This window comes from Anthonomus grandis, chromosome 10, assembly GCF_022605725.1.
Source record: "Anthonomus grandis grandis chromosome 10, icAntGran1.3, whole genome shotgun sequence".
Lineage (NCBI taxonomy): Eukaryota > Metazoa > Arthropoda > Insecta > Coleoptera > Curculionidae > Anthonomus > Anthonomus grandis.
In genome coordinates, this window is record NC_065555.1 from 4,890,836 (window position 1) to 4,918,770 (window position 27,935).

Here is a 27,935-nt window from a genome sequence, read left to right on the forward strand (position 1 = left end):
CTTGGTGCCATATCCGGCTCATTACGTTGTAGACAGACCGATTTGGCACGCTCCATTTATCCCCGATGTTGGCACTAGTCTTAATATGCAACGTCGGCTCTGTCTTGAGGAGAATCGAATTTATTAGAAGAAATAGTTAAATATTAAAAAAATTGAAATAAATCATACGTTCTCGAGTTTAAGGTGGTAATTAATTCCCCATAATTACCTTTAAAATAATTATTTTGGTTGTTTATGCTCCTTATCAGAGTCCTAATTGGCGTTTTTATGATTGCCACCCAAAAAACGAATACGTAAATGATAATTTTTTTTTGAAAATTTTGTATATAAGGGGCCATTTTATCCGTTAAATCTATTAAAAGTCGCATCTACCTCAGAAACACATATATAACCTTTGCTATATAAGGTCTCCTTAAAGGTTATACAGGGCGCCAAGATGAAATACCTTATTGCATCTTTCCTGTTTTTCTATCAATTGCTTGTTGCATGCAATGGATGTGACAACGGGGTGTACGGTAAGCGCCACCTATACTGAAATATATATTTCTTTAATTATAATATTGAACTGTAGAATATGGCGTAAGTGAGGAGGAGCAAGAGCTGATCGTCAAAATTCATAACGATTTACGGCTTAAACTGGCCCACGGGGAGGTTGAGGGTCAACCCAAAGCAATCAACCTCAAGAGAATAGTAAGTAATTAGACGTTTAAAAAAAAACATATTTTATTTAAAAAAAATGGTATAATGAAGATTAAGGCATCACATGGGAATGTACGACCTTAGATGCCTAATACAGTTTTACACATTTTTTTTTTTAATATTTACTTTACACACAATAATAATAATGCGTCGAGCGTTCTCGTCGTTTTTTCATAAGAGCCTTCAGATCCCTGGATTTCGCGGATCGGTTTGTTGCGTCTCTTTTTAACTAGTAGGCGTCGGTATCTTCTTTCTCTGTTCCACTTATTGGTTTTGCTCCATATGTTTGCCATTGTTATATTTGGTTTATAATTGGTATCGATTGTGAATATTAAATAATTATTGAGGTTGTATAACAAAAAATGCGATTATAAAACTACATACCACCATAAAATAAAGTGTCGAACAAGGACAGACTTATAGGCAAAATGGTGTATTAAAGAGAAATGTACTTTTAAAAGGAAAAAATTTATTTAAAAAAAAACTGAAATTTTCCCAATTTGTTTTCCAAGTTTTCCCGCGTTTATTTAAAAACACGTTTTATGTTTACTGCTTATCGATACAAATAAATAAATAATACAAGAGATTCAAAGGAACTATTATGAACACTAATTAAATATTTCTTTGCGTTCTGCCATATCTTCAATGCAAATGAAACAGGTCGAGCGTTCTTAGCGTTTCCTCATAAGAGCCTTTGGCTATATTTCCCTAGTCGGTGTTTTCCGTCTCTTTTCAACTAGTTGGCGCCGGTATATTCCTTCTCTGTTCCACTCATTGGTTTCGCTCCATATTACTATCCATAGATACATTGCTTTATAAAGATTAATTAAAATATATGTTGTGAATATTAACTGTTCTTATGAAGGTTTTATAATAAAAATCTTTACATAAATATTTAAAAAAAAATAGTACCTATTATAAAACTACATATTCCATGGAACAATGCATTAAACAAAGACAGGCTTAGGGGCAAAATGGTGTATTAAAGGGAGATGGGTATACTTATGTACTTTTAAGGGTGCAAAATTTATTAAAATACCCCTAAATTGTTCAATTTTCCCGCGTATATTTAAAAATATGTTTTATGTTTACTACTTATAAATAAAACACACTAAAATCACTAAATTAAGACACTCAATGGGACTCTTATGAAAACTAAATAAAATAATTAAATATTTCACTACGTTCCGCCATATACCCAATGCAATTAAAATGCCTCGAGCGTTCTTAGCGTTTTTTCATAAGACCCCTCGGCTCCATTTCGCGCATACGTTTTTTCACGTCTCTTTCTAACTAATAGGCGCCGGCATCTTCTTTCTCTGTTCCACTCATTGGTTTTTTTCTACGTATTGGGGGACAAAATTCCGCGACGTTGCCACCGTTGCCACATGTATGCTTGTTTAATAAATTATTGTTTTTATTAATTGGAAATATAAAACAGGTTATTTTATAAATAAATGTTTATGTATGTTATGTTTGTTTAGTAAATTAAATTATTTTATTAATTGGGAGACAATGAAACAAATGTAATAAAATCTGAAAGATTTCGGGTTTTATCCCGCGTTTATTTAAAATACTTTTGCCCAAAGGAAGAAATATTATTGGCTTTGGTTAGGGATCATTAATTTTATTTTCAGAGACTTCTAAGGTTCCTGAAAGTAACATTAACAAAAAAAAGGCTTAACCCTAGAACTGCACAACGGGGTCTAAAAGACCCAGGCGCTCACGTTGTTCAATGTAACTCGCGCAGGCGTGCGTTTTTTGACCAACCGTTTCACGTAAATTTAGTAGAGAGCCGACCGCGTTAAGAGCCAGTCGCTACGCCGAATACGTTAATCCATTACTTTGCAATTACGATATTAGTGGATCTGTGGGCACGTCAGACCCCAGTGTGCAGTTAACGACTGTTAAAGTTTAAGGAATTTTTTTTGTCATTTCCTAATATGGATAGTAAGTTAATGGAAAAAGAGTTAGAGTTTGAAGCTGAAAATCTGTGGACAATTGAAGAACAACCCGAGATCATTGAAGATATTTTTGGAGACTTATCAGATGAAGAAGAAAACGATGTTCTTGAACAACAGTCTGACACCGATGATGAACAAAGTGAAGATGAAGAGGAAGATCAAGGAGGCCCTAGTACGTCATAAAAAAATGTCACCAGTATACTTGGAACAAATGGGCATCGTTGGACCACACAGGCGCCAGCACGCCAAGGACGTCCAAGACGAGACAACGTTGTTTTACATTTGAAAAAGGCAAGAAATGTTCACAGCCCTGTCGAATCATGGAATTTACTGTTCACCGAGGAGATTTTGGACATAATTATACTGCATACCAATCAGGAAATTCGTTCAGAGCGGCTTGCCTCAGAGTTACAAAAAAAAAACTAATACGACAGAATTGAAGGCATTCATTAGGCTTGCTGGTGCGTTACGTGTCTCAGATTGTAATTTAGATGAACTTTGCTCAATAAAGTACGGCAATGGACTATTTCAGGCAACCATGCCCCAGCAAAGATTTCATTAATTTATAAATAACTGCAAATCATAATATACTCTCTATGAGAATTGCACTATTGATGAACAGCTTGTGAGTTTTCGAGGAAAATGTCCATTTCGCATATACATGGCAAGCAAGCCAGATAAATACGGAATGAAAGTGACGATGATGATTAAGGATTCAAAAACATTTTATGTGCTCAATGCTATCCCATACGTTGGAAAAGTTAATGTTGAGAATAATGAGCCAGTACTCACCGTAACATTACGATTGATAATTGGTTCACGTCAATACCTCTAAGTGAACAAATGTTGGAACAGTATCAGCTAACAATTCTTGGAACTTTGCGAAAAAATAAAAGAGAAATACCTCTGAAGTTTATACAGAAAAAAGATGTAGGCACATCCTTATTTGCTTTTGACGGAAACAAAACCTTAGTTTCATACACACCAAAGGAAAATAAAACGGTACTGCTTTTGTCAACTTTGCATCCTGATTCGTCACTTAGTACTGTGACTGAAAAACCAAACCTTATACATTCCTATAATGAAACCAAAGGTGGTACAGACACCTTTGATCAGATGTGTCACTCTTACACCACTTCTCGGAAAACCAGACGCTGGCCTCTTAGAATGTTTTTTAATATATTGGATGCTAGCGGAATAAATGCTATGGTACTATTTTCACTTGCAAATCCTCAATGGAAAGAAGAAAGAAAAAACAATAGAAAAACATTCAATGGCACTAATCGAACCGCACATAAAGGAACACTTACAAGCGAAATATTAGGAGTAGATGAACCTTAAAGGGAACGTTTCGATGTTAATTTGCCTAAAAAAGTCAGATGCTGCTTTTGTCCACGTGGTAAAGATTGAAAAACAAATTTTGCCTGTGCAATGTGCCACAAACCATACTGTTTGGAGCATAGGGCTGAACTATGTTGTGAGTGTCAGAACAAAAATTGAAGTGCCTGGCTAAGAAAACAAAATACTTTTCTCGTTACAAAATTTAGGTTTTTTGAGAGACTAGTTACATTTTGTTGATATTTCTGTTATAGCTTCATATTTGTAAAAAATGCAAGAGAAGTCACTTGCCTACATATATTTTTTATTTTTGTACTTCTATGAATTTTCTTTTAATAAACATTTATTGATAATAAAACAATGTTTTTTGTTCTGTAATCCATACATAAAAAAAAACATTGAATAATAGTTATTTAAACGTAAAAAACAAGTGGGGTTTCCGAGACCCCACTGTGCAGTGTACGTAAGATAAAATAACTGTGCTGTTCCAGGGTTAAACATTTTCAGATATGCCTCTCCTTGCCTCACACATATTATCTAAATCTGAATTATACGTCATTAACATAGACAGAGATAAATAATTTAAACGCAATTTAATTTTCCAGTCCTGGGATAGCTATTTAGCAGGAAAAGCTCAAGACAACGCAAACACATGCGATTATCACCACGATACAGTAGAAGATGGTAAGACCGTGAAAATTCCCGATAAACCTTGACTCTTCCAACTTTTTGACATTTCCAGCCCGATTCCAGGTGGGTCAAAACATCGCCGAAGTAACCGAATTCGGTTATGTCCAAGGGGCCAATTGGACCGACGCCATCTTGTTGTGGTGGAGCGAACATCTTTTGTATCACTATCCAGACAGCACTGACGACGAAACCGGCCATTATACACAAGTGAGTAGTGAGGACTTTTCTGATCAACAATTGTCCTTACGGTTTTTTCATAGGTTGCTTGGGCGGATACTTACTTGGTCGGATGCGGATACACCCAGTACCCGATCGAGGAGGGTGAGGAGGACACTAATTTGTATTACGTTTGCAATTACGGACCCTCGTAAGTTTTTTAACATGTCCTTGGTGTGTAATAATGAGGTTGTTTTAGGGGTAACTGGCCTGGACAGCCCCCATATGAAACTGGGGATTCTGGATGTGAGGATTTATGTTAAATTTTGATGTGATTGAACTGGTTATGGTAATAGAGGATTATTGCAGTATGTATGTGTTGATTTTATTTAATGTTGATCGAAAAAAGTTTGGGGAAATGCATGAAAAATACGTTATTCGATCTCACTCTGGGCCAATTTCATTGACAAATTGCCTCTTTTAGTTAGCGATTTTCTACACTTTCCCAAAAACCGTATAATTTCAGTTTCGAACAATTGAAATCCGAAATATTAATCAACCCTCGTCACCCCAAATTCGCTTGTATCCTGTGCGGTAGGTACCTTTTAATATAAAAAATAAAATAAAAGTATCACCCCGGGTGCGAGCAAATGAGATCGAGAATCGACTTTCTTTTATTTGGATGTACCGGGGGGTGCTTTTATGCGACCCCGCGTGGGGGCGGGTTCTATGCAAAAACCAGTAAGAGCCGCTTTTTTATGATGAAAAAGTTTAATTATTGTTGGGACAATGGCATTTTTGCTACCGAGTTTGAGCATTACATCCGAGGCATTAATTGTTAACAAAAACGAAGAGAGACAAAATTGATTACTAAACTGGTCGGTGCTGATCACTCAATTATTAATTTCCTTATAGTTTTACTCTATAATTAAAAAAAAAACTCCTGAATCCCATTTAGTTAAAAAAAAAACCCTTCTTAAGGGTGGACAAGGCCGTCCCATCCTTTAAAGGGGGTTGAACGTGTTTCTGTTTTAGCGAAATTCCTTGGCTTCTTTTTAGCCAAGGTAATAATTAAAAAATATCATTTTTTTTTATATTTTGATTTAGGGGGTGTAGATGCGATTTCTCTTGCTGATCGGGCAAATGTATTCGGGCCTAAGTGGCTTTGAAAGCATATAATTAACGTCACAAGAAAACCATGTTTTTGATCAATTTGATTTAAAATTTATATTTTATCCCCCCTTTTATTAATCTACTACTATTTGGATATAGTGTTTACTGGCTTAATTACATTACATCCGGTTTTATAAAAATGCCATGGTTCAGCTGAACGACCACCCCATTAGATTATGGTGAAAATAAAAAAAAGAAGCCGCCCTTAAGACGACACCAATTAACAAATTAACGTTAAACAAACCGACAGATATAATTATGTCCCAAAATAATTGCAAATAGAAAAAGCGGCCTCCGTAAGATCTCTTGTTGGGTCAGTAATGATTGTCCGGTTATTATTTTTGTTTCCGCATTAAGAACTGTCTGTCTGTCGGCCAATATTTCGGTTCAAAGGGACAATTGTATGTTGGGTTTGAAAACGGCTTTAACTGAACTATATTGGAACTAGATACTGGAATATATTTGGACTTTCAACAAGAAAAACTGCCTTCAAGAATTGAAAAACAACTTGAATCAAATTCTCATACATATCAAAAAAAAAAAAATTCTTGCACCAATGTATTTTTTTGCGATAATTATACAAGAAAAAACCCGCGTTTTCTTACGTCTTTTATTTTGTTTGTCGTATGTCGGTGTTTTACCGACCGAATTTGGAACGTGGACCCGGTAATTAAGTTAATTTACGATAATCGCCCGGTTGAATTAAATCGAAAACTGTGTGGGAGATAGTTAAGGGTCCAATCAAACTGTTTTCTCTAGATTTGGGTTATCGTGTGCCTTTGAGTGAGTGACGGACACGTATAGACATTACGGTACTATACCCACTCATTCGTTTTGCACCAGATAATTACACTCTTAAAAATAGGTGAATAAAAATTCAACAATTGTATAGATTTTACATACAATTTGATTCTGAAAATGGTACAGAATCAATTTGTATAGAATTTCTCTATGCTATTGTGTTTAAACAACTGTGGTTCTATAATCAACAAATTGTGTATCAATTTGATTTATTTTATTGTATATATAGCACACTATTTGTGTACTTAAATTCGACAATATTTTATATTTATTTAATATAATTGTTCAGTAAATAAGCAAACTCTTAGTGTTTTTTTAACATGGTATGTACAGGAAAAAAACACAATTTGTGCAATTTAAATACACACGTTAGTGTAGGTTGTTTTTAGAATATATTTTATTTTCTTTCATTTCAACTATAAAAATTTATTACAAATTGTGTATAATAATACTATATATTGTTTTATAAATTTAAATATAATGTAGGTTACTTATTTTAGGTTTGTATATCAAATTAACATAAGAACTGGAGTATTTTATTACAATATTTTGTATTTATATTCATAAAAATTTTAAAATAATCAATATATTTGTATAAAAAAATAAACAAATTGTTTAAAAATTTAAAATACATTTTTATAGAATTTCGTCATAAATCTGTGTAATAATAAATTTTAGAGCACCTGGGAAAAACAGGATAGGTTATAATTTGATTAAAATAAAATAAGTCTTGTAAAAAATGGGAAATAAGTGAGGCCCAACGTTTGCTCAGAAAAGTAGTCATATTAGAAAAATACAGATTGAATATGTATTTTCCTAATTTGAATTATTTTCTTTTTATCAAACGTTAGGCCCCACTTTTTCCCATCGTGTTACTTAATTTACTTATTTAATTTTAAGCAAATTATGACTTTTTCCATATTGACTGTTTTTCCCAAGCACTCTAACATTTATGTTTTATAAAAATTTTAGTTGCATAGATAGGGTAAAAAAATTCAATTGTTTTAAAAAAAAACATTTTTTTATTTAAATACCTTTTAAAAAAGTACACATAACCTGCACAACAAAACAAAAAACTTTAGTAGTATTATTACAAATACACATTAGGAACGCAAATAGGAACTTAAAATGGAAATTCTTAGTTGTAAAAACAGGATTTTAAATAAGGCTAATAAATACATACATTTATGTACAGGGTCCTTTTTTATATTTGCGTGCCCATAAACAGGGGTAATATAAGTGATAGAGAAAAACTTTTTATACAAAAGTTGCATACTTTTTTTCCGTATTATCTTTTAGATTTGTAAAAAAAAAACAAAAGCGCATTGCAAAGTTAATAAAACAATAGCAATAAGTTGATTTTATTAAATAAAACGCCCTATATATTTTCTGCTAGATCTAAAGACCTTTTTTCCCTGATTTCAAAAATATGTGGGTTGTTTATATTTGGAAGGACTGTTTTTAAATTATTCAAGTTTAAATTTTTTATAAATTAAAATCGTGTTCGCCAAGTTGATCATGGAGTGCCGAGACGTTCTGCATACGTCAACGTGACATATGTGTCGTTTTAATTTAGACCAACCCAACTCATAAGGAAATAAGGAAAAATTTAAAGTAGTTTTTTGTTTTTAGAGAACTTTAAAAGAAACTTTAATTAAATTAGTTAAAGTGAACTCAATTAAAATTAAGTTAAATTATTTAAATTAGTCGCGATTTTCCAAGGTAAGAACTTTAATTTGAATTAAATCGATATAATAACAATTAATATGTCACGTTGAAGTATGCGGAACGTCTCGGCACTCCATGATCGGCGATCACGATTTTAATTTATAAAAATTTTAAGCTTAAATAACCTATACATTTTTAAAATCAAGGAAAAAAAGGTCTTTCGATTTGGCAGAATATATATATATAGTATTTCATTTAAAAAAAATCAACTTACATATTGTTTTATCAACTTTGCTATGCGCTTTTGTTTTTTTTACAACTCTAAAAGATAATACGGAAAAAAGTATGCAACTTTTGTACAAAAAGTTTTTCTCTATCACTAATATTAACCCCTGTATATGGGCTTTATAAAATATAAAAAATTACCCTGTACATATATATGTATGTAGTTACTTAACATCTACAGTATATCAGGCGGGTAATTGTTAACAAAACAACAATCATTTACTGCTATCAATTTTTTTTAACACATGGTGTTGAAAATTGCACTTTTCAGAACTTACGGAGGCTTTAGAGTTAATTCTGTTAAAAATAGAAAAAAAACCTTAGAAATCATTTAAAAAGTTTAAATTAAAAACACGAAATGGAAAATTGAAATCTGTTTTATTCTTCATAACAGAATTAGCTTTAGATCCATTTTAAAGTCATAAAAAGTGCCATTTTCAACACCTTATATTAAAAAAATTGTTAACAAGTATGACATTATGATACATGAAAATTTTTAATGTAGACTTTAAAATGTGTTGACTATGGGGTGGTTCGTTTACAATAACTAAGGCTTTGGCATGTTTACATATACCGGATTTTCATATCCCATGGAAATCAAAATGATTGTTATTTCGTTTTAAATCGCCCTTCATCAATTTATTTCAAAATCACTTAATAAAAATAAATGACACAATAAAACGAAAAAACTTAAAAGAAAATAGAAATACCTAATAGCAACGTAATTAGGAACTTAACGAAAATTCTTATGTAGGTACATACCTACATATTAACAACATACAGTTTTAAGCTAAGGGTTTTATTTACAGGTACATAATAATATGCTCCTGGAGTTGCTCCAATAAACCCCACTCCTAAAGTTTATCTTCAACGAATATATCCATTTTTTTCTTATGCAATTTTAACACTTTTAACACTTAATGAAACGAAAAAATCTTAAATCTTAATCTGAACTTTAAATCGACTGCAAATTTTGATGCATACCTTTACTTTAATATTGAATCTGGCAACATTGACGCTAACAACGAAGTTCTAGCGGCAAAGGCAAGGGCGTCGGGCGCGTCCCCCTTTTTACACAATTGTGTATTATAACTACACAATACATGTTTTAAAATTCAATAATTGTGAAGGGCTATTAGCAAGAATCTTTTTTATTCTACACAATTGTAAATAAAATCAACACAAGCCAGAATCAAAAATTAATTAAAAATTGTGGTAAAAATATACTTGGTTATTATATTTTTTACCAAACTGCATTGGATTTAAAAAAAAAAAGTGGAATATTTATACACATTATCCTAATAATTAATATCCACTTATGGTGTATTAATTTAATATGCAATAATTGTATGAATTATACACATTAAAACATATACAAAATGCCTGAGAATTTTTATACAGGACTGTGAGATATTATCTAACAATTGTGTATTAAAATTAAACATTTTTTTTTACACAACAAAATGTGAAAAAATCCATCGGGATTTTTCTGTGTGTAGACAAAAGTCAAGAGGATACTTAAGTCATTTCGGCCTTTTTTTGATATTCCTGCTTGATTAACGAATTCTTTTGGGTATTTGAAGGTTTAGTTATCTGTCATTTTTTTGCCAACTGTCAACAAAGCAATTTGTCGTTGAGCCAATAAAACGCCATGTAACTTTTTTTTTTTGATGCGAATCTCTCGAATTTTTAGTTTGCTAAGGAGTAAGCGGTTTTTTCTATAGTTGCTTGTTTCTAGTAAGTAATTTTTCAATTCAAACTTCCTAGAAGAAGGAAAAAATATATTCCAGGCACTTAAACTCAATCTATAGTAAAGAACGGAAATAATTCCTATTTACGAGGAAAGTCAAAACTGTGCATGAAGAACGACAGCATTGTTTTGACGAATGATATCCTAATAATTAATTAAATCATAAAAATGGCTTAAAATTAATTGTATATATATATATATATTGTATATATATACAGTGCGAACGTAAAGGTTGGAATAAATTCATTTAAAATTCAGGGGTATGTTCAAAAAAAAAACGCTCGAACATGTCGATTTTTATTTTTAACTGCGGGTTTTCTTACTATAATTTTATGTATACAGGGTGGCCCAAAAATAAGTTACGGTCATCAACGTAATTTTTTTAAATGTAAACACCTATTTTTTATTTTAGATTTAGGTTCTACATCAAATTTTAAGTACATTTCATGTATTATGTCCTATACCTAAACTCGACCGTTGACGATTGAACACAATAAAAGGCTATTTTTGGAAGAGTTATTTATATCAAGCAACCTATCAGTTATTGTTTGGTTATTTACATTTGTGGTTGGTGTTTTTGATTGTTAACTTGTTACAATTTGTTGACATCAAATAATTTTGAGTGAATTTAGTTTGATTTAGATGCCTAAGCAAAGTTTTGCTTGTGTTAAGTTTATCAAAAGATAAAATTAAAATTTCAAAAAATGGTACGTCTTAGTGAGCGAGAGCGAATAGAGATTTTGATGATGATTGGTTATGGAAACAGGATGCGCACTCAGATGGAAGTCTGTGAAATTTATCATGCCAAGTATCCTGATAGGCCACGTATATCTCAAAGTACTGTCAGTAAAATAGAACAGAAATATCGGGATTTGGGTCATGTCAGGGATAATTATACGAAAGGTCGGTCAAGTATATTAGAAGAGAAGCAACTAAATGTTTTGCTGGCAGTTGAAGAAGATTGCCATAAAACGACTCGCAATATTGCGCTAGAAAATCAGATATCCCAGACATCCGTCGTTAAGTATTTAGGTATAAATAAATGGCACCCTTACAAAGTTCAATTGGTTCATGAACTAAATGAAGATAGGCGTTTAGAATTTTGTGAGAGACTTATGGACTTGTGCCATGCTAATCCACAATTTTCAAAAAAAAATTGTATTTTCTGATGAGGCAACGTTTTGTCTTCATGGTAGTGTAAACCGACAAAACTACCGATATTGGGCTACTGAAAATCCGCACTGGATGATGGAGTGCCACAGTCAAGTCCCTTAAAAAGTAAATGTTTGGGCGGGGGTGATTGAAAACAGGGTTATAGGGCCCTTTTTCTTTGAAGGATACTTGAATGGTGAGAGGTATTTAGAGTTTTTAGAAAATGACTTGGTTCCATGCCTTGCCACTTTATACCCCGATCCAGAAGACCCGGATATATTAGATAATTCCTTATGGTATCAGCAAGATGGAGCTCCAGCCCATTACACTCGTCCCGTGCGCCAGTACCTGGATACCGTTTTCCCTGGACGTTGGATTGGTCGGAGGGGTGCAATTGAATGGCCGGCCAGATCGCCGGATCTGACTCCTTTAGATTTTTTTTGTGGGGGTATCTTAAGTCCAACGTTTATGTTAATCGGCTAAACAACATTGAAGACTTAAAAATTAGAATAACGGAAGAAATAAGATTGATAGAACCTTCTGTTATCGATAACGTTTTACAAGAATTTCAGCATCGACTGGGATATTGCCAAGAGGTTCGTGGCAGCCATTTTCAACACTTAATAAATTAATTAAAATATTTTTATGTATTCTTGCTTTATATAAATAACTCTTCCAAAAATAGCCTTTTATTGTGTTCAATCGTCAACGGTCGAGTTTAGGGATAGGACATGGTACATGAAATATACTTAGAATTTGATGTAGAATCTAAATCTAAAATAAAAAATAGGTGTTTACATTTAAAAAAATTACGTTGATGACCGTAACTTATTTTTGGGCCACCCTGTATACATAAAATTATAGTAAGAAAACCCGCAGTTAAAAATAAAAATCGACATGTTCGAGCGTTTTTTTTTTGAACATACCCCTGAATTTTAAATGAATTTATTCCAACCTTTACGTTCGCACTGTATATATATACAGGGTGGTCCAGTTTCGATGGCGGAAAATTAAATGGCCGACGGAGAACGAAAAAATAATAAGTTTGCTATTATAAATAATATTCGAAAAATGATTCGTTAAAAAATTACAGGGTGTCAAAATTCTAATTTAAAAAATCAATTTTTTTTATTTTTCTTAAACCACTTTAAATATTTTGATGAAATTTGGCACGTTTAGACAATTAATCAAGACGCATCTTTTTGTGCAAAAATTATTAATTTTATTCACCAGTGGCGTGTGTGCGGGTCGACCTTCATACAATTTTAATTAAAAAAGGATGCGCCAATGTTTTTTTTTTAATTTTTTTTTTTTTTTGAAATCCTTGTTTAATTTAAAATAAAAAACCTATCTTTACTTTTTGTCGTACGACACACTGTTTGCGAGTAAAAAAATAAATTTTTATAAATGCTGATTTTTTTTTTATTAAACAAAAAATATGAAAATACTAAATTTAATTAAAGGCTAAATTATTCTGTTGGGTTCTAAAAAAGACACAAGAATCTGGATTCCGAAATTCAAATAAATAATGAATATAATAATGCCGGCAAGAAGGCAATGCATGCATAAAACAAAAGACGGTTTGTTTGTATTTTATTATGACAGTTAATTATTTAAGTAAGTCAAATTATTGCGTTGGTTAACTTATTAATTTTGCTATTGTTAACAGTGTTGTTAAAAGTATTGTGAAAAATGCGTTTTTCAAGTAATGAATACGCTGATATTCATTTTTGTTATTGATTTTGTGATGGAAATGCGGAAGCGGCAGTTCGTGAATATCGAAGACGGTATCCAAATAGAAGAATTCCAGATGCTCGCGTGTTCATTAGAACACATCAAAATTTTAGGAACTTTGGTCTACGTGGTAATAATTAAGAATACCGAAACCAAAGAAATAATAATGAAAATCGTGTACTGCGCACTTTTGATAATAATCCAAGGCTGAGCTCTCGCAAGGCACTCAACAACTACAAATTCCTAAATCTCAAATATTGCGAACCTTACACGCTGGCCACAGGCATGCATATCACCTACAGCCTGTTCAGGGTTTACACCTTGGTGATGCTCAAAAGAGAGTAAGATTTTGTCAGTGGCTTTTAAACTCAACGGAGGAGAATCCCGACTTTTTACACAAGATACTTTGGACGGATGAGTCTTGTTTTACAAGGCGCGGAGTAATAAATTTTCATAACATTCATGTTTGGGCACAACAGAAACCTCATGCAATTCGGCCAAGATCGTTTTAAAATGAATTTTCCGTTAATGTTTAGTTGGGCGTTATTCGTGATAATGTTTGTGGTCCGCATTTCCTACCTCCAAGGCTAAAGTCACAACTATTTCTGGAGTTTTTAAATAATAGTTTGCCGGACTACATTGAGGATTTACCCATTAATTTGAGACATGAAAGTTGGATACAACTGGATGGAGCTCCCCCCCACATTTTGGAATAGGTGTAAGAAACTGGCTTAATAATAATTACCCTCGAAGGTGGATTGGCCGGCTAGGGAGGAATGATATTAATGATCAAAATGGTATTGGACCAATACCCTGGCCACCCAGGTCACCGGATCTTAATCCACTAGATTTTTACGTTTGGGGAAACATTAAGGATAAAGTTTACGCTAATCCCGTATTTAACAGAGAGGAATTAATCTTAAGAATTCAGGAAGCATGTAATGACATGCAAAATCAAAATTTTGTGGTACTGGCTGCAATAAACTCCTTAATAACTCGGTGTAGAAAATGTTTTGAGGTCCGTGAGCTGCATTTTGAACAACTTCTTTAATTATTGATTGTTTTTATTTTGTTATTGTTTTTAAACGAATTAAATGTGTTATCTTCTTATGTGTTTTTATAAATCAGCATTTTTACTCGCAAACGGTGTGTCGTGCGACAAAAAGTAAAGAGATGTTTTTTATTTTAAATTAAGCAAGGATTTCATAAAAAAAAAAGAAATTAAAAAAAACAGTGGCACATCATTTTTTTAATTAAAATTGTATGAAGATCAGCCCGCACACACGCCACTGGTAAATAAAATTAATAATTTTGGCACAAAAAGATGCATCTTGATTAACTGTCTAAACGTGCCAAATTTCATTAAAATATCTAAAGTGGTTTAAGAAAAATTAAAAAAAATTATTTTTTTAATTAGAATTTTGACACCCTGTAATTTTTTAACGAAACATTTTTCGAATATTATTTATAATAGCAAACTTATTATTTTTTCGTTCTCCGTCGGCCATTTAATTTTCCGCCATCGAAACCGGACCACCCTGTATATATATATATATGGAAACTGGTTCGGTTGCAAACAAAAAAAGGAGTAATCGTCGTGTTTTGGATGAAGCTGCACAACGAGTCCTCTACATCACTTTGCAGTGTGTAACACCATTTTTCCATAACCATTAGCGTTGATTGAATATTTGGTTATATAAATAATTATTCCCAAATATTCAATCAACGCCATTAGGATGTTCCATAGTCCATAGTCCGTCCGTAGTTCCATAGTCCATAACCAGTTAGGAATGTCTCACGAAATAGTAAGAAAAGCACTAAGGTTACAACAATTTCACGACCCAAACGAAAACCATAGTATTTTACAGAATAATTGCTTTACTAAAGAGTATTCATTTTTTTTACATGGAAATGTTAACAAATAAAATTGTCATTACTGGAGTAATGAAAGTCCACGAAGGTCACGTGCAAGATCCAGAGAAGATTAATGTTTGGCCTGGAATTCTTGGAAGTTCTATTATAGGAGCATTATTTATTGAAGAAAATCTAACCGGTGTAACTGTGGGAAAATACAATAGACCCCTTAATAACATCTAGCTTAGAAAATCAATCTGATGGCGGGTAATATGATTTCGCAAGAAAATTTAATACACTTCCAACAAGATGGAGCACTATTTTCTTCACCACACTAATTTCTTCCCATTAGAAAGTGGTTAAATGGCTGATCGATTGGTCTCAATTGAATGGCCACCACGATCACCCGATTTATCGCCTTTAGATTTTTTTTATGGGGGCATTTAAAATCAATTGTTTTTAAAACACAATCTAGTAATTTAGAAGGTTTTAAAAAGGATCACAGCTGCGTGTAAACAAATCCAGGCAAAAGGTTTTCAAGATGTTAGAAAGGAGTTTGAGAGCAGACTTTATTACTGTTTCTAAAAGAATGGACAACATTTTGCATATTTTATAAATTAAGTTATCTTTTATTACTTTTTTATATTCTATTTCATTGCAATAGTTATTACTTAAAAAAATAGATACCTTTGCGGTTTATTAATTTATTTCATATAAAGTATTAACAAAAAGATAAAGTTTGTGGTATCTTTGAAAGGGTAATTAAAAGACCTTTAAAACGAGGTATCACTCGACCTCCCTTTCCTCTTTTAAGGTTAAGTCTGGCCCCGCCAGAGGGATGCTGCAATTTGATTGTAAACGAACCTAAAAAATGCCCACTCCAAAAAAAATTTGACGTGTTTTTGGAAATTTTTAAATTTTATACAGGGGCAGAAATATAGAGGGTGGTACCTTTTCAAATTGACACCTTGTATATTTTCTGCAAAAACATTGTTTTTCATCAAGACAACCCGTACCCCCACCCACCCACCCCAAACATTTGCTCAGTAAGAAATTCTTCTGAAAAATCACCGTTTTTTGTCCATAATATCCAATCTAATAGCACTGTTTTTGTATTAAATATTTATTAATATACATATATAGAATTATCAAATTTAAATAAACAAACTGTGTTATTAGATTATATATTAACGACAAAACCAGCCTGAATTGTTTTTAAAATGTGCTGTTTGTTTTTTGCAGTATTTTTACTCATTTAGTTAAGGTAGATTCTATAAGTATACATATTTGATTATGATTCTTTATCTTTCTTTAAGACTTGATAATACCCTGACACAGGGTGAAAAACGTATGATCAACTTAATAATACAACCCTTTGTCTGTGTTTTTATTGTGTTTTATATTTCACTCACAGAGAACATGGACTATTTTGAAACGTCCGGTGGACGTGCGCACTAATCACATTATTCAATTGCTTTCTCTTCTTCTTCTTCGTAAAATTATATGAAAAATTAAAACTCATGCGTGCACCGTTATTAATTTTTAATAATTCTTCACGCCCCATTGGACGCGTTAACGGGTTAATAATAAGGGTGACTTTCTAACGAGGCATGATCGATTAGTTTGGGGGGGTGTGAAGAATTGCCGAAAGAATTTATAATATTCAATATTTCTGTGTGCCAGTCAGTTACGGTCTGAAAGGGTTGGGCGCCCCAAGGAATTGTCTAGCCAAGTTAAACCCCAAAAAATTTATATACCGGAAACTCCAAAGTCCTATTTTTTCTCGTAGAAACCCCATTACCATATAAAAAATAATTAATTCAAGAGTGTGTGTATGCCGGCCCCCATATTTATAACAATATACATAGTTAATTGCCGCGTATCGCTTTTTTCTGGTAAAAAAGATGAAAGGGATGGTGAAATGGATGACTGGTACCACCTCGGGACGCATATGGTATGGTGAGATTTCAACCCCTTCCGGTATTTAGGTAAAGGAGCTAAGGTTTTTTTCGGCACATAAATTTTCTTAAATGGTGGACGTGTTTTTTTACTAAATATTATTAATTGCTTTAGTCGAGATCGGGTCTAAAAATATTTAAATTTTTCATTTTTTTACTGATATTGTTCATCTTCTGGTTAGTCTCGAAATTGTACTTCTCTGATGCAATTAACTGTACATCGCTCATCGCAAAAAACGAATAAAAAGATCCGCCCGCGCGACGATAAATCACTCGATAATTTCTCAATTTGAGCGGATCGGGAGGGTTAATTTTAAAATGAGAGGAAAAAAGAGGGAGAATAAAAAAAGCCGCCCAATGTTTACTTAAAACGGCCCTAACCTCTGACAATTTACCGAAACGGCCAATTAAGTACGCGCTAATCATAGGGTTATACTTTATTGGTTAGATTCGTTTTTTTTTTCAGGATTAGATGGACGATGAGGCGCCTGAGAAGACACTTTTTCGAATTACCCGCGTCCGGTCGATTTTATATCGAACATCAGCTTTTTTTAATAGAATTTCCTCCCACACCATCAAACATTTCGGTCAATGTTTACTTAACCGTAATCAAAATATATTAAGGTCACTGAGGAACATCCCGGGAATATTCAGATTTAGAGTTGATTACTTAGAACATTGAATGTCTAGAATAAGCCTAGCTGCAAACCATAGGCGAGGTTGTTTCAGTTCACCATCTCTCAGACAATGATGTCAAATCAACTTTCCAATTTTTCCAATGTATATTTTTTTAATGTGTTGAAAAAAAAGCAACTTGGCAACGTAGAAAGCCTCTATGTTTACAATGCAAGTATCCGATGTTGCCACTTTCTGTTTTTTTTTCTAGATATTTGTTCTTATGTATGAAGCTCCGACTAATAACCAGAAAGCAAAAATCTACAACGCAACATATCGCATCCCCGCTAAAAAAGTGTCACAACTCAAAAAACATTGTTTTGAGAAAATTGATTTTAAAGAATTAAATTCACTTGAAACCTTTATTTATCAGTTATGACAAAACACAAGTTAAATGTTATTTTAGTGTAAAGAAAAATTTAATTAGTTTTATGTTACTGGTGCAGTGATTTGTTAAAAGAAATAGTTTTTTGTAATTTTTAGTTTAAAAAAATATACCCCAATATTGTGACACTTTTTTAGAACAAAATACTATTTTGACTTTCAAATGAAACTAGTGAAATATAAAAAAACACAATAAAGAACTTTTAAAAAAATATATTTTTTTATTACAAAGAGTTATAAAATACTGAATAACAACTCGGAATGTGATTATTATGTAACAAATTTAATAGATCTTTTTAGCATACTGACTAGGCACGTAGATAGGACCAGATCTTAAACTTTTCTTTATAACCTTTTCAATAGTTGAACAGAATCTCATTCACTCTGACTATGCCCGCTTATTAGATATTTTTGAGTTATTGAGTGTATTTTTGGGTATTTGGACAGAACATAAATATACATGGCAACTAAAAATCTATTCTTCTGCTGCATACAATTATCCGAAAAGAAAACGAAGTCAAGCCCATCTTCACTTTTAGAAGTGTCCAATTTTTTTTTAAATAAAATCAAGCACACATGAACCAATCTCATCAGCTCCCCTATTTCCGTGCCCTTCATGTCAAAAGTAGCATTCCGTTAAACCTGTTTTTTATTTAGACACGATAAAGTTATAACAGTTCAATTTTGATTTGTAATAAAAAACGGACACAGTTCCTTGAGGAACAGGAAGAACTGCTTGCAGATCATAAACTGACAATACGTAATTGGGACTAGCTTTTTCCTTTTCTTGGTTTTTTTCATTTCTTGATAAATCTTTTTCTTCTAAATGCAATAAATATTTTTTTTTTTTTTTTTTATTTATTTATTTATTCATACATCAATACATAATAATATAAATTACATGAATGTAGGAATGTAGGAATATACTCATAGGCACCTAGGTAACTTAAAACCTGAATGAGCCTGTTAACAAGATTTTTTATATTACAAAATATCAATAAATCCATCTGATGCTAATTTATATTCACTTAAAACCTAAACTACATATTCGGTTACTTAAACCTAACCTATATAAATTCCAATTTATAATTTTAACTGCTGTTAAATAGTTCTTTAACTTTTTTATTGTCTGCAAGATTTCTTAAATTTTTTTTTATTCGCTATTTTTCTTATATCTTTTGGAACTAAATTAAATATTTTTGGTGCAAAATAATTTATAAAACGCTTATTTAAATTTGTATTACTTTTGGGAGTTTTTAAGTGTTCATTCATCTTATTGCGAGTATTAAAGGTATGTGTTACAGCAATATTCAGTTCAGGATTTTTATGAACAAAGCAACAAACTTCCAAAACATAAAGTGATCGGACATCAAAAATATCACATGAGTACAATAAATTGGTTGAATATAGTTTATTTTTCCCAAATATGATTTTTAAAATATAATTTTGTACCACATTTAAGGGTTTCAAAGAAGTTTGGTACAGTCCACCCCATGCAACAATACCGTATCTAATCAATGACTCAACCAATGCCCTATAAACTGCAACCAACAATTTCCGGCTTAAGATTTGTTTTAGAATGTAAAATTTGTGTAAGAGTTTTCGAATATTTTTGGTTAGATTTAAAATGTGGTGATTCCATTTTAGATGCTTATCAATAGTAACACCCAAATATTTAGTGAAGTAAACTTCTTTAATAATATTATCCTGTTGTGTATTGTTTTCTATATCAAGAGAATTAAATGATGGACGGTTTGCTTCAGTTAATGAAAATGCAATATAGTGAGTTTTTGATATGTTAAGTGATAATTTAAAAGTGTCTAGCCAGTTTTTTATCTTACGTATTCCGATTATTGCACTGTCTTTCACATTTTCCCATGTTGTTCCAGAGAAAATTATTGCCGTATCATCTGCGTATGATATAACAGCACCATCTTTAATTTTTAATTCTGTTAGTGAGTTAATATATGTAATGAACAGTAAAGGTCCTAACACGGTTCCCTGAGGTATTCCTATTTTTATTTCTAATATTTCGATATTAAGTTTTTACTTTGCAAAAATGTCATTAACCTATCTTTCAGGCACTTCTCAAAAACTTTAGCAAAATTATTTATTACACTGATTGGTCGATAATTATTTATATTACTTTTTTCTCCGGATTTAAAAATAGGTGACACAATTGATATTTTAAATTGTTCAGGGACTTTTCCCGTAGTGAATATTAAATTAATAATATGGGCGAGGGGGCGAACTAAAAATAAATGTGTCTTTTTTATTAAAGAAGAGGTAAAGTTATCTATCCCTGGAGAGCTATTGTTCTTAAGATTGTTAATCTGTTTAATTATATCATTATTATCAACTGGACTTAAATAAAATGAATTCAACAAGGCTGTATTTACATCTATTTCATTCTGGCTAGTTTTAATTTTGTTATACATTTCCAGTCCAATGTTAGTAAAGTAATTGTTACAATAATCGGCCAAACTCTTGATATTCGTAAAGGGGATGTTAGTTTTATTATTTACAATGGGAAGTATGTTTTTTTTAATTTTTGACTGACCATTAGTCGCTTCTGTTATTAATTTGTAAACTCTTTTAAGATTACTGCCAGCATTTTCAATTTCCGTTTTATAATATGTGTGTTTAGTTTTATTTATTAGTTTATTTAGGTTATTTCTATAATTTTTGTAAATCAGATTATCATTTTCATTAAAAGTTTGCAAAAGTAGTTTTTTCATTTTGTCTCTTTTCTTTATACTGGTTATTATACCATTGGTTATCCAAGGTTTACGTTTTTCATATTCTTTTATGTGAATCGTCTTTGTGTAACTGGCCTGGTCGCGATAGGTTACTAAAATTTTATAAAAACTATCTGTTGCTCTGGCTGAATCCGTTTCAGATAGGACAGTGTTCCAGTTTTCTTCTTGTAAAAGATTATAGAAAATTTGTTCATTTAGTCTATTTATTTTTTTAATTATATGTTTATTTTTATTGCAATTAAAATTTTTTTTAGATATGTTTAACATAACGGGATAGTGATCTGTCACATCAGCATGTAGTAAATATGAGTTGACCTGCATCGTATTATTATTTTTTTTGTTAAAGAAAATGTGATCAAGACATGTACTTGTTTCTTGGGTAATTCTTGTCGGAGAGTTTACACATGATAAAAAGCCGAAATGATTTAAAAGGGAAAGATATGAGTTTACGCAGTCATCATCCTTGTTTAAAATATTTATGTTAATATCACCCAAAAAAATATTAAATTCACTTTTTTTACATTCTTGTAAATAAATTCCAAGGTCATTCAAAAAAAGGCGTTTATCTGTATTAGGGGTTCTGTAAGTGCAAATCACGCTGATAGTAGTGGCATCTTTTTTTAGATTGATCTGACTCAGTGTAACATTTGAATTTTTAAGTAAAACGTGATTAATATCAAAAGTTATATCGGATTTTACAAAAATGACAACACCATCATTTCTATTATATCCTGCTCCATTATAAAACATCCTATAGCCGTCAATATTATATTGATTGTCATAACTTTCAAAAGATTCTCCCAAAACAATTATATCGCTAAAATTTAACTCATAAGCTTGCAAGTATGCTACTAGTTCATTAAAATTCTTATGTATAGATCTAATATTAAAATGTAAAATATTAAAAAAAATATTATTGAGATTAATTTTACTTGTAATTGATTCACTGTCGACAGTCTCCTGATGCAATACATTATCCAGAACTTCTAGGTTTTGTAATAGTACTATTTCAGGTTGTTCACATACCATTAAGATTACCCATGATAATCTATTTTCGTTCGCAGAAGATTCAACTGGTACTGATAAGATGGACATTCTGGGTTGTTTGCTTCATGAACTGTGTTGTAATTACTTTTGTATTTCATGTTTGCTGAAATGCAGTTGACGCATTTTTTTTGTAATTTCGGACATTCAGATACATCATGTTTGTTGGAGCAAAATTCACATACAGCTTCATTAGGACAATTTTCAATTTTGTGGTAAAATTGTTGACACTTAAAACATCGCTGTATACTCAAATCCTCGTATACTGGATACCTTTGCCAACCAAAGAAAATTTTCTTTTCATATATCAGTTTACTAAATAAAATGGGGTCACATTCACCAAAAACTATGGATTTACCTTTGTCATTTCTAGCTTTTTTATTATATGTTATTTTAAGTTTATTTTGCTCGGTAATAAAATTGTTTTGCTTTCTTATAGAGTTCTCTATCTCCTTTTCGCTAAGATTGGTGGTACATCCTATTATTTTGAACCTCGGTAGCCTTAATTTTGTTACTTGTACTTCATAGTTCTTTAATTTGGATTCTGCTTCTTTTTTTAGAATGTCAACATGTTCCTTATTGCAGCATTGAATAAGAATACTACTATCTTTTATTTTTTTAGTATTTTTTACGGCAATTCGAAGATCTTTTGGAACTATAGCTTCCTTTATATCCTTTTCAGTTTTTTCGGCAGTTTGTTTTTGCTTTGGTTTAATAATGATTCCGGGAAGATTTATGTTTATTTTTGGTGATTTTTTTATTTCAGTTTGTGCTATTTGACTATATGATGATGTTGTTATTGGTATACGTGATGATTCGGACTCCGTTAGTTTTTGTTTAAGTAACGTTATTATTTCATCTTTGGATTCAATAATTTTTATTTTGTCTTCTATTGAGTTTTGAAGTAGAGTGTGCGTCTCGAATTGTAGACATTTTTCACAATAAAATCTCAATATTCGATGTTCTTTTAATTCTAGAATCGAAGTTTCAGCCTGTGATAGATGACTGCATTGTTTACAGTATTTTTTCTTGCATATATCACATGAAAAAAAGGGGTTCCTTCTTCCGCCCACCTCCAGGCAAACAGTGCACTCCATCTTACTGCTATTTGTAATATCTCAAATAACCAAATTCGCTAATTGTACAAATCATAGTACAATTCTGTTTCCTGCACAGCCTCGACAACGTATGTATCTGGCCACGTTAGAATCGCAGTTTTTTTCCTGCGGAATTCAGTGACTTAGTCCAGTAACACCAGATAAATTATTGTTTATTATAAAGCTTTTTATGTTTTTAGCTACGGTATGCCTTCAATGAACAACTAATCCGTCACTTCTCTTAAAACACTTCATTTAATATCCAGTAACACCAATCAAAAATACTTAAGTTTAGTTTGACCACTAAAATTTTAGTGTTTTACGGAGCACAACATTTTACGTGTTTACTGTACCGAAGTCGCTTGTTGTCCCGGAAAAATACATGGAAAAATAGTATAAAGCCTGAGGAACAGATTAACATCAATTCTGGACCAATACCAGTTGGTTTTAATAGTTAAATTAAAGTTGGTTTTTAATAGTTAGACGCGGCCATGGGTGGCTCTGAGAAATAGCCAGAGTGTGCATGGTGATTTTTAGTGCTTGGGACTTTTTTGAAAAAAAATTACTTTTAGGGTACTTGTAACAATAACGAAAAAATTTTTATTGAAATTTTAGTATGTTATAATAAAATAAATGCCGCATCTGCTCGATTTATTTTGGTTTATCTATCATATACAGAGTGCGCACAATTAATTTCCAAAGTAAAAAATGTTAAAAAATTCCTAACTCAAAAACGGTTTTACTTAGAACTACGGTTGATATTGGAAAACATTCCTCTTATTACAGGCTACAAACCGTCCATAAACTATTAGGCTCTAGGTGGCGCCACTAAAAAGTTATTAAGACTGGAAAAAAAAATTGTGAAAAAGCGTATTTTCGACTGAGCACTGCTCACCCTGTATAAATGATAGCGGTAAAGTTAATACGCCGTTTTATTCGGAAAGAAAGCAGGTTTAATTAATCCCAATGAAGTTTTTCCAAATTTTGCACTCTAAAAATTTTACACAGAAAAAACTAAAAAAAGTCAACGACAAGCGTAGTTGCCAAATAATTTATCGCTAATAAGCTAATACCTACAGCGTTGCCGCTGTGTGTGTAAATTTGGCGATTTAAAGAATCCAAATTAAAAATATTAATTATTATTAGTGTTTAATGTAAATATACTAGAAAATTGTTTTGCTTATTAAACGAATTTCACTCTTTCTTTTGCTTTATAATAAAGAATGCAATTCAGTTTTTGCTAATTACAATAATTTACTATATCACTTTTTCTTCTGTTAAAATTATTAGAATCACTGGCAACATTGGATACCAAGCATGTTTAACAACAAAATATCCCCTCTGCCCCCTGTGGCAGACGTTGCAAGCAGCCAATGCTTATTCTAGCGTATTCAATGTTCAAAGGTTGATTACAGTAAAAGCCCTTCAAATTATTTATAAAGAGATTCAGTGAAATTCGTGTATGTTTGACAGCAACTGATTGGCATAGTGGGTGCTTTCTCCAGGTGAACCGGGGTTCCTTCGTCACCTGCCCCCCCAACGGGTCGAGCAATAAATAAATCCATTTCGTAACAGCGATGGATATCTTTTTTTTCGAAAATAGGACCGACGGGCATGGGAAGAAAAGAGACAGCATCCGACCCAGGTCGGTGTGTGTGTGTATATATGTAAATTTTTTCGTCGATTGTTTTCGCGTCCGAAAGGTGCGTTTTGCCGAATGAATTGACTGAATGAAAAACGGTGGGTTGTTAAGAGAGAGAAAAGCGGGAGTAAAGAAAATATTCGGTATATTGTTGCATTTTTGGATTCTATGTGGAATTATAAGAAATTTGAGGGGTCACATGAGTAGTTCCGTCCAATAGTTTTCGAGATACAAGAGGTTGAAAAGACACATTTTGGTGAATTTAAAATTTTAAAGTAAAACCATTTTCAGATTCTACGTGAAATTCCATGAAATTTGAGGGGTCACATCATATACCTACTTTGGAGTTACCGTTCTCTAGTTCAAATTCATGAAATGTCACCTAGAATCCAAAAGTTCCATAAAATACAGGGCTTTCCGTTTAAAATAACCATGTGCAAAAATGATGAAAATATTTCAAGGGGTTCCCAAGTTATGACCAAAAACGTTTGATAAATAATAAAAATTTGGCTGTTCCAATATAGGTTTTAAAAACCTCAAATTCAATGGCTCTTGGACTTTTGGTGACAAAATTGACTCTAACTCAGAAAGTTCCTAAGTTACAAGAAATGTTCGTATATGAAATCATTTGGAAATAAATTTCCTTTCTTCTAGTAAAACTCTTTTAAGAATATTCCTAATAATTCATGAAAATTTTGCTAGGAATGTTGAAAATTCGAAAAAAAAATGAGGAAAAAAGTGTTCCGACCAAAAGTGCTGTAACTATCCCAATTCTTGGTCTATAAATATGATTTTACCCTCAAATTAATCCTCAAGAACCCCATTACACTAATGTGAAAAAATGATGAAAATATTCCGAGTGGTTCCCAAGTTATGACCAAAAATATCCACTAAAGTATATAAATCTTGCTGTTCCAATATGTGTTTCAAAAACCTCAATTTTGGTGGCTCCAGGACCTTTGGTAACAAAATTGCCTCTAACTAAGAAAGTTCTTAAGTTACAAGAAATGTTCATATATAAAATTATTTGGAAAGAAATTTCCTTTCTTCCAGTAAAACTCTTAAGAACATTCCTAATAATTCATACAAATCTTGACAGAAATATTGAAAATTCGATAAAAAATTTAGCAAAAAAAGTGTTCCGACCAAAAGTGCTCTAACTATCCCAATTTTTGATCTATAATTATACCCTCAAATTAATCCTCAAGAATGCCAGTATACTAATGTGTAAAAATGATGAAAATATCCCAAGTGGTTCCCAAGTTATGACCAAAAATATCCGCTAAAGTATATAAATCTTGCTGTTACCAATATGCGTTTCAAAAACCTCAATTTTGGTGGCTCTTGGACCTTTGTTAACAAAATTGACTCTAACTCAGAAAGTTCTTACGTTACAAGAAACGTTCATATATGAAATTATTTGGAAAGAAATTTCCTTTCTTCCAGTAAAACTCTTTTAAGAATATTCCTAATAATTCACCAAAATCTTGCTAGAAATATTGAAAATTCGAAAAAAAAATTAGGAAAAAAAGTGTTCCGACCAAAAGTGCTCTAACTATCCCAATTTTTGATCTATAATTATACCCTCAAATTAATCCTCAAGAATGCCATTATCCTCATGTGTAAAAATGATGAAAATATTCCAAGTGATTCGGAAGTTATGACTAAAAATGATTGTTAAAGAACTAAAATCTTGCGTTTCAAAAACCTTAATTTTGGTAGCTCTTGAACCTTTGGTTAAAAAATTGCCTCTAACTCAGAAAGTTCTTAGGTTACAAGAAACGTTTGTATATGAAATTATTTGGAAAGAAATTTCCTTTCTTCCAGTAGAACTCTTTTAAGAATATTCCAATTAATTCACTAAAATCTTGCCTGGAATATTGAAATTTGTATAAGAAATTTAGCAAAAAAAAAAGTGCTGATAAAAAGTATTATAACTATCCTAATTCTTGGTCTATAATCATGATTTTACCCTCAAATTAATCCTCAAGAATTCCATTACACAACTGTGAAAAAATAATGAAAATATTCCAAGAGGCTCCCAAGTTATGACCAAAAATGTTTGATAAATAATAAAAATGTATCTGTTCCAATATGGGTTTTAAAAACCTTAAATTTGGTGGCCCTTGGACCTTTGGTGACAAAATTGCCTCTAACTCAGAAATTTCTTAAGTTATAAGAGACGTTCGTATATGAAATTATTTGGAAAGAAATTTCCTTTCTTCCAGTAAAACTCTTTTAAGAATATTCCTAATAATTCACTAAAATCTTGCTAGGAATATTGAAAATTCGAAAAAAAATTTAGGAAAAAAAGTGTTCCGACCAAAAGTGCTCTAACTATCCCAATTCTTGGTCTATAATTATGATTTTACTCTCAAATTAATCCTCAAGAATGCCGTTATCCTCATGTGTAAAAATGATGAAAATATTCCAAGAGGTTCCCAAGTTATGACCAAAAATGTTTGATAAATAATAAAAATGTATCTGTTCCAATATGGGTTTTAAAAACCTTAAATTTGGTGGCTCTTGAACCTTTGGTGACAAAATTGCCTCTAATTTAGAAAGTTTTTGAAGTACAGGCAACGTTACTATATGGAATTAGTTGGAAAAATTTTTTTTTCTTCTAGTAAACTTCTTTTAAGAATATTCTTAGTGATTCATTAACATCTTGCCTGGAATATTGAAATTTGTTAAGAAATTTAACAAAAAGTGCTATAACTATCCCAATTCTTGGTCTATAAACATGGTTTTACCCTCAAATTAATCCTCAAGAACCCCATTATACTCATGTGTAAAAATGATGTAAATATTCCAAGGGGTTCTCAAGTTATGACCAAAAATGCTTGATAAATAATAAAAATTTAGCTATTCCAATATGGATTTTAAAAACCTCAATTTTGGTGGCTTTTGGACCTTTGGTGACAAAATTGACTCTAACTCAGAAAGTTCCTAAGGTACAAGAAACGTTCATATATTAAATTATTTGGAAAGAAATTTCCTTTCTTCCAGTAAAACTCTTTTAAGAATATTCCTATTAATTCATAAAAATCTTACCAGGAATTTTAAAAATTTGATAAAAAATTTAGCAAAAAAATGTCCCGACCAAAAGTGC

General features: G+C 31.7%; 2 protein-coding genes across 2 annotated transcripts; one reads left to right on the plus strand and one right to left on the minus strand.

Annotated features, from left to right (window-relative positions):
* The first annotated feature begins 361 nt into the window (after window positions 1-361).
* On the plus strand, window positions 362-5,222 carry LOC126741263 (venom allergen 5-like). Its single transcript, XM_050447641.1, has 6 exons — window positions 362-515; window positions 572-690; window positions 4,607-4,685; window positions 4,744-4,898; window positions 4,952-5,058; window positions 5,107-5,222. The coding sequence occupies exons 1-6, from the start codon at window positions 437-439 to the stop codon at window positions 5,168-5,170; spliced, it is 603 nt and encodes a 200-aa protein (XP_050303598.1). The 5' UTR covers window positions 362-436; the 3' UTR covers window positions 5,171-5,222.
* Window positions 5,223-21,804: 16,582 nt separating this feature from the next.
* Window positions 21,805-23,327, minus strand: LOC126741481 (uncharacterized). The gene is made up of 2 exons (XM_050447898.1): window positions 23,170-23,327; window positions 21,805-23,076 (listed from the first exon to the last, which is right to left on the minus strand). Exons 1-2 carry the CDS (start codon window positions 23,179-23,181, stop codon window positions 22,075-22,077), a joined length of 1,014 nt encoding a protein of 337 aa, XP_050303855.1. The 5' UTR covers window positions 23,182-23,327; the 3' UTR covers window positions 21,805-22,074.
* Window positions 23,328-27,935: the final 4,608 nt, after the last annotated feature.